This window comes from Urocampus carinirostris, chromosome 1 (genome assembly GCF_059441175.1).
Source record: "Urocampus carinirostris isolate Australia breed hairy pipefish chromosome 1, RoL_Ucar_1.0, whole genome shotgun sequence".
NCBI classification, from domain to species: Eukaryota; Metazoa; Chordata; class Actinopteri; order Syngnathiformes; family Syngnathidae; genus Urocampus; species Urocampus carinirostris.
The window spans coordinates 34,453,858-34,471,181 of record NC_142349.1 but is presented as its reverse complement, the minus strand read 5'-3'; the positions used below and the strand labels follow the sequence as shown (position 1 = coordinate 34,471,181).

The following is a 17,324-nucleotide window of genomic DNA, read 5'->3' as shown; positions in this document are numbered from 1 at the left end:
TTATGTTCATTTGATTTGTTGCCTTTAAAACTTTGGGTCAAATACGAACCAATTTTGGCCAAAAACCTCATTTAATTGTTTTTAAGTTCATCCCAACATATCTATTCACTCAAAAATATTTGGGTCATAAATAACCCTGGATGGGTCAAGAGTGAAGAAACATGCTCACCATCATTACTGTTTTATGCGTTAGACGCCTACGATATTTCCCCAAAATTTATGGGATTTTTTTTTTCATATTTTAACAAAAAATAATTGATTCGAGCCAAGTATTATAGTCTACGGCTGCTTTATATTGAAGTCAGACAAATTGCGTGAAAAAACCCCTCTAACGATTGCATTAGATTTCCATTTTGGTAAAAGTTCTTAACTTCCAGTTTTTCATACAGGCACATTTTTTTTTTTTTAATATTCTGAAGCCGGATTGTGTTTCGCGCATGAAAATAGAGTGCATGACAACACCTACCGTGTTTTAATGTTAAAATTTGCCATGTATATTCCAAGCCACAACTTTTTCCATTTTTATTTATTTTTTTGTTTAAAACATTCCACGCAAACATAGAACCTCCTGGGCCTCATCTGGCCCGTTGGTCGACTTGAGCCGGCCTGCCATAAACTTAGAGTGAGTCTTTAGGTCAACTGTATCAAAAGCAGGGTTAGGTAGGGTTACTTTAACTTGATTACTTTCAATTACTTTTGGATTACTCCAATACCAGATATGCCAATAAAAGACAAAAGAAACTAAATTTGAAAACAATTACTAAATTTTGTGCAGGCTTGGGGAGTAACGGAATACATGGAACGGCAAAAATGATGTTGGCAAGCTGTTTGGATTTATTTTCATTCTGTTTCCGTCGCATTTAAGTTCGTTTTGCCGGAGATCAAAGAGATAAAGCCAGGAGAGAAAGCTTACCACGTGTTGTGAGTCATAATTTTATTCATATTTAGTTTCTTTTGTCTTTTATTAGCATATTTGGTATTGGAGTAATCAAAAAATAATTGAAAGTAATCAAGTAACCCTACCAAACTCCGATCAAAAAGTTATATTGTAAATAAATGCAAACAAAAATGCTCTTTTTGGCCACTGAGGGGCAGTGTTAAGTTTGTACAGGGTGATGAGCTGGTTCAGGTGTAAAACTGCATCCACTCAACTGCCAAAATAAGCCAGTTAACACATTCAATGCCTAACAAGAAAATGTTGTTTCCCCATTTTTGTGAACAAACGTATTTCGAAAGCATGTCTTGTCATCCATCATTATAATAACTAGAGTAGGTTACTGATATAGGGTGATTGACTACCCCAGCCCGAGGCTGCGGTGCCTCGGACTGGGGTAGTGTGAGGAGGGTGATGAGGACAGCAGAGAAAATCATTGGGACTTCTCTCCCCTCTATTCAGGACATTGGCCAGAAGCGCTGCCTATCCTGAGCCAAGAACATCATTAAGGACCCCTCTCACCCTCATCATGGACTGTTCACTCTGCTAGCCTCTGGGAAGAGGTACTGCAGTGTGTGGTGCAGGACCACCAGGTTCTGCAATAGTTTTGTCCCCCTGGCCATTAGACTGTTAAATGGTCAATCACACACATAGTAAGTCCACACTGCTGCTAATCTGTACATCTGTTTGTCTGTTTTGTTTTTTTGCACTACTAGGAGTTCTTTACACCTAGCCACTCCTTTGTACATCTGTTCTCCTCTGCACTATCGCACTACAGTGTTATTGTTACTGTACAGTGACTTGTTTACCTGACTGCCCATTTTGCACATCTGGTTAGCTGCTACGCTTGCACTCTTTGTACTATTGTATAATACTATACAAAGCCATAATTATTTAGTATATTATTAGTACTTCAAAACTCCAACTCAATACAACATTTTATTTATATCTGTACATTCAAGGAAACGGTGTGGATTAGATGTGTCGACATTTCGTTCTGTATACACGTGTACTAGAATGACAATAAAGTATATCTGAATCTGAATCTGAATCTGAATAAAGCATAATACTGAAAAACAAAGCAAAAAAAATTGGAGTGGACATTCTTTTACTGATCCAGCCCACCTCAAGTTTGACATCCCTGGTTTAGAACAATCTCAAAAATTGGGTTACCGGGTAAAAAAACACTTTCCAAAAACAATTTTATTTGTTTTGAAATAATAATAATAAAAAACAGTTGTAACCGGTACACCCAAAATAGCGGTATATTCTGTTTGAAAAACAAAACACAAATGGAGTCCTGTTTTTACAAACAACACATCTCGGAAAATGTCATTTTGATTAGATAATCCCAAAATATTGGGTCACTTAGAACAATACAAAATAAACCTAGCAAACTGGATAATGGGATGAAAAGCTTCAACTTTTGGCCCAAGTTAGGTATTTCTCAATTTTATTTTTTCGACGGAAGTGTTTTTATTGAGAATCATATGAAGGCATCTCAGATGGGTGACTTCAATTTACATGATTTTGCTTCCCTTGTTGGTTAAAACGCATAAATATAATATTTAATTTCAAACAGTTTTACAGAAATGATTCTCGCTTGCTTGAGGGTTCAAAGTCAAATTAAGAAGATAATTGTGATTTTCGAGAAAGTGTCACCAACAACTTCTTTTAGAGGTTGTATTTTTATTTCCATAAAGTAAACCCTGCTTCATCACTGGTTATATGTTTGTGGTCGCACGATGGCGATTCTTTTTCAAGAGGCCATTTATCACTATTTTTTGGGTTCTGTTTCTTTAAGGCGCAATTCCACTTTTGATCAATACGTGGAGGGGCACTTCTTTATACGATGTAAAAAAAGACAGATAAAAAGCAAAAACAGGATGATTCCGTACTTATAATTATTTTTGCCCAAGAATACTTAATACAAATACAAAAAAATGCTAACATTTTCTTCAGTCCTGATTTTTCAATCTACAACAAGCAACCGTTGAGTAAGATGTGTTTAGTAACACACATCTTTATACATGAGAATTAGGAGATACATAGGAGTGTAAATACAAAAGGCGATCAATTTTCAACCTAGGGCAGCAGTAGCTCCAACGATCGTAGGTTCGATTCCCGACTCCTCCATGTTATATGTTGAAGTGTCCTTGGGCAAGACACTGAATCCCTATAAGCAAGTAGCGGCCTTGCATTGCTGACGCTGTCTGAGTCTGAGTGTGTGTGAATGGGTAAGCTCAACACATGTTTTTAGATAGATAGATAGATAGATAGATAGATAGATAGATAGATAGATAGATAGATAGATAGATAGATAGATAGATAGATAGATAGATAGATAGATAGATAGATAGATAGATAGATAGATAGATAGATAGATAGATAGATAGATAGATAGATAGATACTTTATTCATCCCCGAAGGGAAATTCACTTTTCCAGCAGCATCCCTGAGCTGAGAACAATCGAAAATAACACGGGAGCTGCTGGAGTGGCTGCCATTCGTGACGGCGCCGGAGAAACGATTCAATTTGAATCATGTACAAACAAACAAACAATTGAATCATGTACAAACAAACAAACAAAATATTTATGTTTCAATAAGTGGAGTGTTAATAAAATGGGGGGAAAATAATTTCTGATACTGATATAACCAGGTAAAACTAATTTTAAGTTACCTGTCCAAATGAATGTTGTGCCATCTCACCTTTCCTGTCCAAATGAATGTTGTGCCATCTCACCTTTCCCACTCTCTCTCCTGCAGTTGACTTGCTGCTGCTCGCTCCTGAAACTCTTCATCAAATATCAGTACCACTACTTTGGTGACTGCTGCTATGACAGGATTTTAGATCATTTTATCAGGAAAACAAATAGAATGGATACCCAGAAACCTCAGAAAGGCTGGGCAAAATAGTTTTTCAAAAATGATACGTTTTTTTCCACTTAGTTTCTTTGTGCTTTTTAGCACTTGCTTATAGCTTCAGTACACTATACAGCGACATGTAATGGCCAAATACTACCCATCAGTCTTCATATTAGAAAAAGATTGTGCTTTTGTTGTTGTTCTGTTATCAAGGTTGTTTCATAAGTTTACATCATATATTGATTTGCGTCTTTTGATTATGTTCCGTTCTATGTTTTGTTTTGGAAAAAAATCTCGGTTTCTCTTAAAGTGTACACACATTTCCTTATTAACAGTATTTCTTGCAAGATATTTGGTTATCTTTCTTTAAGACCTTTACATATTTTAGGCTGTTACACGCCATCAAGTTTTACACACGGTAAATCCAAACGAAAGTCTTCATACTGTAAATAATGTGCCATTACCCTCCAAGATGTCTGTTTCACAAAGAGACATGTATCCCCGTATGATATTTGAATTTAAAAGTGGAGATATGATTGTCTGGGATTCAATGAAATTAAAATGTTTTTTAGTTGAAACTATTAAAAATAATTGGAAAAGGATATTATTTTGTCATGAGTTGTAATATTTTGTATTTAAAAAAGACCACAGTCCTAAATGTTTTTTATTGCAATGTCGTTTTTAAAATCTTTAAAAATTAGTTTTGGTTTCATTGAGGTCCCTCAAGACAAGGACAAACAGACTCAGAGACGGCTTCTTCCCTGGGGTTATCACCACCCTAATTAAGCGCTCAAAACTGTGAAAATACACGTCCTGCGTTTTATTTGGGAATTTTTGTTGCTCCCAATGTCTCTTGCATTCCTTTTTTTGCATTATTGTTACAATGCACTATTTTTCATTGCATTATTTTTTATAACATGTCTCTAAGCACTACATTGTAAATATTTTGACTATTTACTCTGAAAGTCTTTTTTGATTTTAAGTCTTTATTACATGTTTACCCTAGAGTGCCATCTCTAATCTCGTTGTATACCATGTTTCATCACAATGAAAAAAAAGACTATTCTGTTCTCATCTCCTATCTCATCTCATTAGCTGCACCGCTTATCCTCAGTAGGGTCGCGGGGGTGATGGAGCCCATCCCAGCAATCATCGGCCAGTGGGCAGGGGACACCCTGAAGTGGTTGCCAGCCAATCAGGGCACATAGGGACAGACAACTCGCCTGAAGGAAACCCACGCAGGCACGGGGAGAACATACAAACTCCACACAGGAAGTCCGGTGGCTGGATTTGAACCCACACAGGAGGTTTCCAAGACCTTAGAACTGTGCCGCACACGCGCTAACCACTGCTCCGCCGTGCTGTGCGTCATGATCAGCCTTAAAATCGGGGTCTGAGAAACTTCAAACTGTTCAATACAATCGCTGTATGTTTTGGAGCAAGCCTCACATGTTGGGTTAATGGGCTCGCCATTTTCAAAGTTCTGTGTTCCTCCAATGACGACACAGCTTTAGAGGAAACAAGCCAGATGGGTCAAGTCTGAGAATACATTTCCCAATCCCCCTGTGCTTTGAACATTTTGCAACATATCTGCAAATTTGTTTGGAGGAACAGTACACATTCTGTGCATGATTGAAAACAAATTTGGTGTTTAGGAATAGTTTTAGGGCAGCGTCGTGGTTAGTGCATGTGCGGCACAGTGCTGAGGTCATTGGATTAAACCTTCCTGTGGGGAGTTTGCATGTTTTCCCCGTTCTTGCGTGGGTTTCCTCCCACGTTCCAAAAACATGCATGTCAGGCTAATTGGCTGGTGCAAATGTTCTGTAAGTGTGTGTGAGCGAGTAAATTGTTTGTCTTTGTGTGTCCTGCGACCGGCTGGCAACCAGTTCAGGGTGTGCCCTGCCCACTGCCCGAAGATAGCTGGGATGGGCCCCAGCACCGCTGTGACCCTACAGAGGATAAGCGGTGCAGATAAAGGATGGATGGATTGAATAGTTTTAAATTCCTGCGAATTATCCTACCGCACTATGGAGTCAATTGCCGGTATTGCAGTACCTCCGGGAACGGTGCATTCGCAATGATCGCAGCAAGGCTTTAGGGCTAGGACCTTAGCTTGGCCTTTTGGCTGAGAGTAAGTGTCCTGGCTCCTAGGCTTTGTAGCGTATTATGAACTGACCGATAACGGATAATGGATAATGAATAACGAAGATAGAACAATAACCCTTAAAAAACCCCAAAACCCCCCTTGTGAGTGTTTGCTGATTTATTGTCTCATGAGTTTCTGGGTATTGTTGCCTCCACTAAGAATGCTTGGAAAACCAGCGTGACTGCATTGGAAGAATCAACGTGCGTCATATTATTTGAATTTTCCGTCTCATAATGAGGAAATGAGAAAAGCACCTTGCTGGGGGACGTGCCGTTCGCAGTCGCCACACCTGAACGCAGCATCACATATTTAAGGAGTGCGCTTGTTTTCTGACACTCATTCGCACACTCCAAAGCAGAAAATATACTTGGGACGATTCTATTTAAAACAAAGTTAAGGCTCAGGTAAGGTTAGACTTCTTAGTATTATTTACATAAGGATTTTTTGACAAATATAGACATTCTGGAAACCTATTTTGAAGGCTTGCTGTTAGAAAATATGTAAAATGTGTATTTTTGTCTGAAACACGACAAGAGGTGACCTAATACACGTAACTTTTCGGAAGCTTTCTAAAATGTTGTTTCTAAAGCATTTTAAGTCTTTGTTTGGAGTTGTATTCAATTGAAACTTCAAATGTTGAATAATGGTGGTGTTTAACGGAGATAACTTATTTCAAATCATGAAGATCTGTGCAAGATACTGAAATGTTAAGTCACAAAAAAAATCAGTATGAGCATACCAATATCATGACCCCACCTAAATACACGACCGAAACGTTTTGAGTACCCAGATAATTTTGTGCTTTCTTTTATGATCAAGTGACTTGTCCAATGTCTGTGTTCCTTTATTAATCTCCCCTTATGGCTTTTTCTTTGCCACTCTGCCTTGAAAGCCAGCATCTCGGAGTGGCCTCTTTACTGTTGATGTTGAGTCTGGTGTTTTGCCGCTACTATTTAACAAAACTGATAGTTGAGGACCTGGAAAGCATCTTTTTTCCGTCGCTTGGTTGTGCTCCCACTTATCTTTCTACTCTGGTTAGACCCTGTTTGCGTCCTTCCTTGTTGGGAGTAGTTTTCATCCCTGTGTGAGATCTTCTATTAATTGGCAATTTCATTTCTTATAACAAGAATAGATTGTTGAGTTTCAAACAAAAGTTTTCTTTTTCTGGCCGATCAAAAAGTTTAATCAGCCCCACAAATGTGATGCTCCAATTACTCGACTAACTCAAAGGAAGGGCAGTTTAGAAACATATCTAACCAGATGAACTGTTTTCAGCTGTTCTAACATCATTACCCAAGCCCTCCATCGCATTTAGCAAATCTAATGTATTATAAGAACACTGAAGTGTTGCTTTCTTGTATATTCCTACATAACCATTGCAGTAAAAAGCAGACCTTTGAAGTTCAAAGAGTCAATTACCACTTTAACAATGTATGGACTGTATTTCTAAATAGTTTCATGTTATTTCTATTGAAAAAAAAAACGGTGCTTTTCCTTTAAAAAGAGGACATTTCAAAGCGACCCTAAACTTTTAAACGATAGTACACATACGTTCTTTTTCTCCTCGATACATAGAAATCTGATGGTAATTGGTAAATTTGAGAATAAATGTAAACATCATATCATATAAAGAGACACTTAGCACATTTACCACGGCATTGGCGCATTACAACTCGTAGTTCATTCACCATGAATGTTTTCTCATAGAACTTCTGTCTAGAACACAATAAAAGGCTTCATCATTTTGAAATGAAGTGCTATTTATTGTTCTGTCATTTAACATTCTCGAAAATAGCGTTGCTGTCATGAGAACGTATCTTCAGAGCAAGCTTTATTCAAATCGTCGCTCAATCTAATCGCTTTCTAAATCTATCAGTATGGAATGTATTGTTGCTTTCGTGTTTAAAAATGTCTCCAGAAAAATATTTGACACATGACATTGTCGATATATTTTGAGTGACTCGTGATTTCCATCTCGTTTTTCAGTAAAAAATGCATCGTGGACTCGTCCTTGTAGGTGTTGTGTTGGCTTTTTTCTCGGCACTTGGGGCCGTGAGAGGAACGGAACATTTGAATTTCGACAGCACACCGGTAAGCTTCCATTTTCTCAAAACTGACATTTACAGTTGACCAAGTTCTGGGCTTTTTACCTCCAGCACTTTTTACTGGTTTGGCACAATGCCACCAAGAAAAAAAACACATACCAACTTAATTGTCCTCAATGATTTTGGCTTTGTTAATGAAGCTCATTGACGTCAGCGGCACAGGAAAAACTCTTTTCAATGTTCCCAAAGCAGTGTTTAACGCTAATACATCTTCGTCCCATTCGACTCTTTGATGACTCTAAACCACACACGTTCAACCTGAGATTCCTTGAACAACTTAAGCTGAGACTCCAAAATCTCCTTTAAATGTTACAAATTGCTTTCTTCCCTAACAGGCAAACGTGACCCGGGAAGGCTGTAATGTCACCAATCTTTGTCTGGACCTTCCTTCAGGCTGTGACCCAACCGATAGTTCAGCCGATTGTCTTTTTGCTTCTTTGAACGCTGAAGCCCCTGCCCCCTTCGACCTGTCTGTCCATCTCAGCGGGAACTCATCGGGTTTTATCGCCTTTGGACTCATGAATTCCTCTACGGTGAGATGCAACAAGGGGTAGAAAACTAGTCTTCAACTTTGCCCAAAAACAGTTGGATGGAAATTATAACTTGCACATTTCTGCTACCCTCAGTTTTTCAAATATTTCCTTTTATAACACAATGAGTATATCAGTAGCATCTAAAAGCAGGGCTGAACTCACTAAAAAAATTGTGACTTTGAATTGTATAGAATAAATATTAACTTGTAGGTCGCTGCGACCCCACAGAATGCCACCCAGCTTTTTGTGTGCGGGAACAACGGCAGTGATGGTTTTTTCTTCCAAACCTTGATGAGAAGCTCAACCGGAGAACTGACGCCAAACGAGAGAGTAAGCCTTCCATTTCCCTCTGTCTTTCTATGCTTTGTCACAAAATAAACTAAAATGTCAAACAATTTGTTTAGCTCATGTGACACATTAGCGTGTGGTTAGGCGATGTTCACTTTTGTCTAACCCGTTTTTGTGTCAACTGCAGCAAAATTTGGCAGTGTAAGCTTTCTCAAAAGAACTGAGACCAAACAGATGGCAGTATTATTTTTCACAGAAAATATTCAATAGTTATATTTCTTTTCATGTGAAAAACGTGCTTACTTCAGGAATGTTCAATTTTAAACTCGCATAAATTAATATTTAATTACAGGGATTTATTTTACATGTGGTGCTCGCGTTTTCTAATTATTATTACTATTTTATGCTTATTTTTCTGTTTCCCCTTTTTCATTCAACTTGATATGTGATCAAATAGTTAAGCTCAAGTGCACCTCATTTTACAAACTTTTTGCGTACAAAGTGCTGTATAATTAATAAAATCAAGTCAAACAAAATTGACGATGTGCCTTAGACCGGGCATGACAAACTGAGTTCGGCTCTGGGGCCGGAGCCAGACTTTTTGTTCTAAGCTAGGCGGGACATTAAGAAAAATTTCAACGCCAAATATTAGGCTTTGTTTTGCAGTACTATCCTTTATTTTTAAGCCTATCTTTGTAGTGGACCCTACTAATGATAATCATAGATGAAAAGGGATCTTTTCCAAGAACAACGCATTTATTCACAAAGGATAGTGAAAAAATATTCTCAAGTTTGGCATTGAATGTATGAATAATCTGTGAATCTTAACAGTTGAGTAAATGCACCTTTTAACCAACTCACCACAAATATAAACAAACTCAAGTGGGAACTACGGATAAAAATATGCCCGGCTCAGTAGTCATACGGCTTTAAAATAAATAAAAATGAAACACCAAAAAAGAGCAGCGAAGGGGCTATAACATCAGGTCAAACTACTGGGCTCAACCTATTGAAACTGTGCACAATATCGTCTTGAACATAAAACTGGACTGAACGTCCGCTTTTTTTTTTTTTTTTTTTTACACTTCACTGTTTCTTTGTGGCAGGTAACCTTTGATAGAAATGAGCTAGAAACTTGTATGATAATGGTTGCATGGTTGCTATACACGATCAAAAAAAGGATCTACTTTAGTATTTTTTTTCTCAAATCTCCTACACCAGGATAAAGTTCTATTTTTCCAATACAGTCTGATTGACTAAGATCTCGATATGAACCATGAGTTCATCTGTGCCATTGACAGATGTACCCGATTAAAATGTGTTTGTGCAGGCACTGAAGAAGATAAAGACAGTAATGCTTAACATTTTTATGCTTTGAGATTCTCAGCACAGCAGTTAAACATCAGGCCTGAAAGAAGTTTGCTCTGTGCAAATAAACTACAACTACAGGGCCTTTTTTTCCTGCTTGAGTTCACATTTGACCTCACCCTTGTCTTTCATTACCTCGTCCTCAGAACACGACTCAGATCCGCAGCGAACTGAACGCGACTCACATCCAATGCGAGTTTATCATTCCGAACACAAATGGCGAAGATTCGGACGGAACCGTCGCTAATGTTGTCTTGGGACAAGGAAGTGTCAGCATCATCGATTCGACTGGTGAGCTACGTAGCTTTTTATTTTTAACGGTTGCTTTGACAATTGTCTGTCAAATGGCTTTGCAGTAATCCCTCAGTTTACACGAGGGTTATGTTCCAGAAAGCATCCTCGACAGTCAAAACCAGCGAAATAGATCTCTTTATTACAAATCAATAAAATATACATATACTGATGGAATAGGAGCTTGCTCTGTCCGCTCCACGCATCGGCCCGGTATTGCAGTACCTCCGGGAACGGTGCATTCGCAATGATCGCAGCAAGGCTTTAGGGCTAGGACCTTAGCTTGGCCTTTTGGCTAAGAGTAAGTGTCCCGGCTCCTAGGCTTTGTAGCGTATTATGAACTGACCGATAACGGATAATGGATAATGAATAACGAAGATAGAACAATAACCCTTAAAAACCCCATATACTAATGTAACACAATAACAACTATAGATCTACAAATTAAAACACAAAATTGTACTTGAATGAATTAATGGTCCTAATTATCATTATAAAAGAGTAATGCAAAATTGGAGGGCCTCCAATTACAGTGTAAGAAAGCGATCTAGAGAGTGGACGGCTAGCTACACTCTAGCACCGGGGATCCTAGAATTGAGCCAGGTCTCCGTGATGATTACAATACACGATTGTAGAGGTTTCCCAAGAGTTGTAGCTCCAGGTCATCCATTTTTGGGGTAATGGATATGGCTTTGGTGAGATACAGGCTCGGCAAAGGTGGCGCCTTAGATTTGTTACATAGCCATAGAAGAAGGCCCCACTATTGCTTCATCTCCCAATACAGCCTCAGTCTCCTCCCCGACCCAATAACAATCCATCTTTTTAAGAAATTTAAATTGGAATGTTCGGTACATTCTGGCCGAGATAAGATTTTAAACTGTTGAGAAGTGATCATTACAGATATCATTATAGTGTCATTACTGTGATCATTACAGATACAGATACTAGATTTTTTTTTATAAAACTTACAAAGACTTATCCTCTACTTTTAAAGAAAATCTTTAAATTCCAGCATAACATTTCCACTCAAATTTAAATTGTACAAATGGCAACCTATTTTTCTTATTTCTAGTTTATAATAGGAAACGGGTCGCTAGAGGGGAATAAATAGAAGTACAGATGGTCGTCAACAAATGAAAATATTTTTTACGGTTTATAAAGCCTAGAGAGATTAAATCGTACAAGATACAAAAGATAGAATCTTAAAATTTTAGTGAAAGAAAAAAAAAACTCAATATTTTTTTTTGTTATCAAATCTTACAATCCTGAATCAAAAATGTATTATGAGCCTCCGAAAAGACCCCCAGCCTTCCAGCTAAGGTACACTTTTTATGCCATTTATTTACCAGTCTGGCCTCAGTAAGAATGTGTTTTTCTATCATGAAACTCCCGGGCTAAATGAGTTTGACAACATATTATCATATCTGTCCTCTTCAGCAACGGCGGGGACTTTTACAGAACTGCTCAGGAGACAGGTGAACCTCACCGATGCCACGGGTGAAGTCATCATCACCCCACCACAAACTTTGACTATCACTCGGAATGGCTGCGGAGTCTCCAAACTGTGTGTAGAAGAACCAGAGGATTGCAACCCTGAGACCAATGCTGCCTGTCTGTTCACCTCGTTGGACACCACTGACGCGACGTTGGAAACTTTCAACATCTCGGTGGAGCTCTCTGGACAGTCCGACGGGTACATCGCCATGGGATTGACAGCAAACGCCTCAGAGGTGATTACAAAAATTACTAAAATGTGGGTACCCATAAGAAATCTCCAAATTTAATAACCCAAAAAGCGATCTGGAAATAAGTGATATAAAAAAATCAATGGCAGCGTATGGCATTTTGCAGAGAGCCCATTGTGATGTTTTGAAGAACAGACAGTGCAACGATAAATGAAACTCGCCAAAAATCATAAATTGTCATTTTTCACCAAACGAAAATCTTTGCATTTTGAAGATGACAGCCAAATTAAAGGAAGTGTGAGAAATAGTTTTAGCCAATTGATCTGATGAGCCTCCGCAACCACCCCCGAATCTATGATTTTCAGGCTGTTTGTTTCTAATTATCAATCCCTCGATTTCACAAAGAAATGCTTGACACGCCTCAAAACGTTCCCATTTCTATCTCCACAGGGTGTAACCAATCTGTACATCTGTGGCAAAAACAGCGAAGGCGCTTTTTTGTTCCGTTCACTGGACCAGAACAACACCAACAACGATCTTTCAATTGTGGAGAGGGTGAGGCATTGATATACTTTCCTTGCATCAACACATTCCCTGCAAAACGTATGACAATGACCTAATTTGACTGTGATGGCTGTACAGCGGTACCAACTACCTATGTGGAATATGCCAGAGTCAGTGCTAACAAACTGTAACCAGGGCAATAGTCTTACATGTTACATTGTTTTCTTGGCATCATTTGGCCTCAAATGTAATGTGTTTTTTGGGGTTGCTTCTCTGCCTTAATAGCAAGTAGACAACCTCATTGGGGATGTGGATGGCACATCCATAAAATGCACCTTTACCATTTCCGGCATCAATTCCACTTCCATGAGTCGACAGGCTGTCACGGGAACCAACAACATCATCGTATTGGGGACTGGACCGATAACTGGAGGTAAGTGTAGCACTGGAAACCTGTCCACAGTGAAAAGGATGCTCTTCAAACCTGCTCAATTTCTCCAGATGAAATTGGTCAGTTCATCCCCAACAAGACTACTGGCGTTTTGGACATTACTGACGCCTCCGCTAATGTGCCCGAAAATCCGGTGGTTTTGGCACCCTTAAACTTCACCCGGGAGGGATGTGGTGAAACGTTTCTGTGCCTGGAGGAGCCAGACGACTGCGACCCCTTGACCAACGCTATGTGCCAGTTCATGTCGAGCAATACCACCTTAGCCAACGAGGTTTTCGATATGACCGTCAGACTAGATGGATATTCCATGGGTTACTTTGCTGTCGGACTGACCCAGAACATCTCGGAGGTGAGACGCGCCGATGAAACGGTGGTCAAGTAGACAGTAACGGTAGAAGACTTGACATGTGAATGACATTTTTTTTTTGCGTTCCTGCACAGGGTGTGAGCACAATTTACGCCTGTGGAAACAACACCGAGACAGGGCAACTCTTCTTCAGAACATTTACCCTAAACAACACAGATTCTAGTTTTACTTCGGTCAACAGGGTGAGTTTTCAGGCGCCCTATACATAACCATACACTTTGTCCTTGGACTCTGTAAGATTTGGTTCCAAAATGGATCAACCCAATCCAGTACTTGGGTCTGCTTGACCCAGAAATCACCCCCACACAAACTGAATTATATATTTTTTATCGTACATGGACTCTGTAAAATTTGGTTCCAAAATGGACCAACCCAATCCAGTACTTGGGTCTGCATGACCCAGAAATCACCCCCACACAAACTGAATTATATATTTTTTATCGTACATGATAACTCTGCAAATTTGAGAGTAATTTCCATTAAGGTAAAAAACAAACAAAATTGGTTTGTTTTATACTAAACTGTGTGTGTCCATGGATGGGTCCATTTTTGACCCAAATTCGGGTTATTTTACACATGTAGTTTTTCGAGCGTAGGGCAACCCTGTGAGATTGTTACCCCGCTTTCTGGGAATGTAAATAAATGTCTCCAAATTCACTTGATAGTATTCTACTGATAAGCCCGAGACCATGGCCTAAACCAGGTGTGTCAAACAGGCGGCCCGCGGGCCAAATCAGGCCCGCTCAGGGAATGAATCCAGCCCGCAAGACAACACTGAGGGAAGCGCAAGAGAAAAACGGGCTGCAGGTTGAAATATGTCCACTTGATGTTGCCAAAGCCAGATGTCTCTTACAAACGCTGTACTTGTATTTATTTATTTCTCTATCTCACGCCCTCTCCCTCCCTTTTTCTCTCGCTCAGTCTCTTTTTTCTTTCTTCCTCTTTGTCACTTTCTGTCTCTGTCTTTTTACCATCTTTTGCTCTTTTCCTTTTTTCAGTTTCTCCCTTTTCTCTCTTGCTTCCCCCTCCTTTCTCCCCTTCTTTCTGGATTTCTTTTTCTCTCTTTCTTTTCCTCCTCCCTCACTATTTGTCTTCTTATCCCTTTTGTTACTTACATTCTTTCTCTCTCGCTCTTATTTCTCTGTCTCCCTTTCTTTCTCTCTTTCTTTTTCTTTCCGTCTTTCACTAGTCAGGCCCCCGATAGAATGTATGTTTCGATCATGTGGCCCCCAAGTTAAAATGAGTTTGACACCCCTGGCCTAAACACTTGATGGGTGATGCAAAAGCACAGGGTTAATGTAACAACTAGCATTCCAAGCATTTTATAGATTCAATTACAAAAACCAAAACTACTTGTCTGGTTTAGGTTACATATTAACGGATCATAGAGTAAAATAACTGCAGTTCCAGCTGCTTAAGACATTTTAACACCTCCAGCACTTTCTGTTCGCAGAGCGTCAGCGATGCCATCATCGAAGTGAGCGGCAGGTCCATCGAATGCATGTTTACCATCCTAAATTTAAATATGGTGGAGGCTCGGGAGACTGTAGGGACTGTCGCAACTGTGATCCTTATGAACGGAACGCTGGATCGGGGTAAGTCAAAAGCAGCCAAAAGTAAGAGCTGTTTGGAAGGTTCTCACTGCTCTGTCATCACTCTTCAGATACTCCCAGCTCAGCGAACATTCTCAGGTCACAGACGCTGAACCTTACTTCAGCATCTGGTGTGGTTCAAATGAATGGCGCCGGAGCGCAAAGGAGTTGTGACGGTAATTGGAGATTGAATTTTACATGGGACTTGGGCGGTTTTAGGATGTATTGATTTTCCAACATCACAATATCATTAATATGACAATGAAACTGATGATACAATCGTTAGGATAATTGTACGTAAGATCAGTGCTAAACGGTATAAGTTTGGCTATGTCATGTCATGATCCCATTGGCCCAGCAGCACAAGGAGTCAACAAGTCACAATAGTGAGTTTTTGATGGCGGGACTGATTTGTGAATTAACAGGCCAAAACATTTCTAATTCAATATCTACTTTCTTCATTTCTAAGTCTCTTCCCCTGAAATTTGGGTGATGGTGAGGCAACTCGGAAATAAAGACATTTTTTCCCGCAGTCTATTCTATTCTCGTCTTTCAAAATTTCAAACCGTGGGAACATTGGTCTATCATCACCTGTTAGGCTTAGGAGACCACACCATAAGACAGCGTTCCATTAAGAACATGAAGCCATGCAATTGTCAGGTTTAAGTGATTGTGGAAAAAACTTAAAAACTCAATTCTCTTTCCCATGCAGCCATGGTGATCCTGGTGAGCCTCGTCTCACTGCTTGCTGTGCTCCGAGGCTAAGAATCACAAGCGACAAGACAAGAAGGCCATCAGATTCCTGTGAAATCACCATGTGTCCTTAAGACCTTTTTCGCCCATTTTTTTTTTTTTGACAACTTGTGTTGCATGACGTGGGCAGATATCATGAAAGCAGCTAATTAAACTCAATTAGAAATGTCTGGTCTAACGGGTTTGAACTGTTTGAGTTAGCAACCACGCCCTATTCTTGATGAGTTATGTGTTCATTTGTTATGTGCCAGAAATGTAAAGTATTTATGGATGATGAATAAAGACAGAATAAATTTGAAAATATGAGAAACTCAGATTGTCCGTGAGATTTCATTAATATTATTTATGCAGCACTCAACCACATACAATTTTGTTTCAGCAAAAGTATTAGAATACGCAAGTCTTTCAAAAGCATATACAGGACTGTGTTGCCTTTCAGACAAAGTTGAACAATTTCCTCATAAATAAACTCGTCACACGCGTGCCTCCTGTGGTAGGGGAATTAAAAAGTTCCGAAAAGTCATAATGAGTTTAAAAAAAAAAATCTACAATGGGTTTGAAGTAACAGCTATTATTGTTTTCATTTCATCTTTTCTTCAAACAAAGACAGCTTTAAATTTGAAGAGCACATCAAATATTACTAAAAAATGAGTAGGCCAAACCAACAAATTGCGTCATATCCTGTTGGCAAAGTTTCAGAACCGTAAATTACGCTGGAGTCATTAAGCTGCTTGGAAAGACGATGTAGCCCCACCTAAGATTAAAACGTCAGACTTTAAAGCCTTTTAAGTTTAAGGTTTGTTTTGAAGTGGATTTTTAATTTGGACGTACATAGTTGGAAAAATAATATTCCCTGTATGGATATCCATCATGATTTCATTTTAATTTGTAGGTCTATGCAAAACGCAAGTTAAAAAAAAAGGATAGGTGGAAAGGAGAGTGTGTGAAACTTAATACCATTATTTCTTTTCTGATGGCGAAAATGTATGGACGTTAGGTCTTACAAAACGTAAAACAGGCTGCGGTTCCAAATGGTACGCAGTTCTTGGTATGGATCTATGGGAATTTATTTCTCATTCACCGTCATTTCGAAATGACCGGTTAACACACTAATTTCTCTTGGCGCAAGGAAGTTAGACCCACAGTCGTGCATGTCTCAAGCTCCGTAAAGGTCTTGATAACAATCAGTCACCAAATCAGGTGTTAGAGACATGAAAAACAGGCACGACCATGGTCCCTGACCAGTCAATTGATTTTGTAAGCCTGAGGGAATTTGACTTGGTAAGATAGGAGTTTAACTAACCAGTGGTTAAAAACCACTGAACCGCAAACCAGTACCAGGTCGTGGAGCGTTTGGTACAGGGCTGCAAAGAAATAAAGTTTTCATAGGAAAAAAAGGCTTTTTTTTTTGCTTCTACGGTACATCATGCGCATTTTGA

At 39.2% G+C, this 17,324-nt stretch overlaps 1 protein-coding gene across 1 annotated transcript; it reads left to right on the top strand.

Moving 5' to 3' along the window:
* The first annotated feature begins 6,202 nt into the window (after positions 1–6,202).
* Positions 6,203–16,199, top strand: LOC148374436 (uncharacterized). Its single transcript, XM_088336392.1, has 13 exons — positions 6,203–6,352; positions 7,935–8,039; positions 8,389–8,586; positions 8,815–8,916; positions 10,389–10,533; positions 11,971–12,263; positions 12,669–12,773; positions 13,008–13,155; positions 13,224–13,522; positions 13,615–13,722; positions 14,994–15,135; positions 15,204–15,308; positions 15,845–16,199. Exons 2-13 carry the CDS (start codon positions 7,941–7,943, stop codon positions 15,895–15,897), a joined length of 1,797 nt encoding a protein of 598 aa, XP_088192518.1. The 5' UTR covers positions 6,203–6,352; positions 7,935–7,940; the 3' UTR covers positions 15,898–16,199.
* Positions 16,200–17,324: the final 1,125 nt, after the last annotated feature.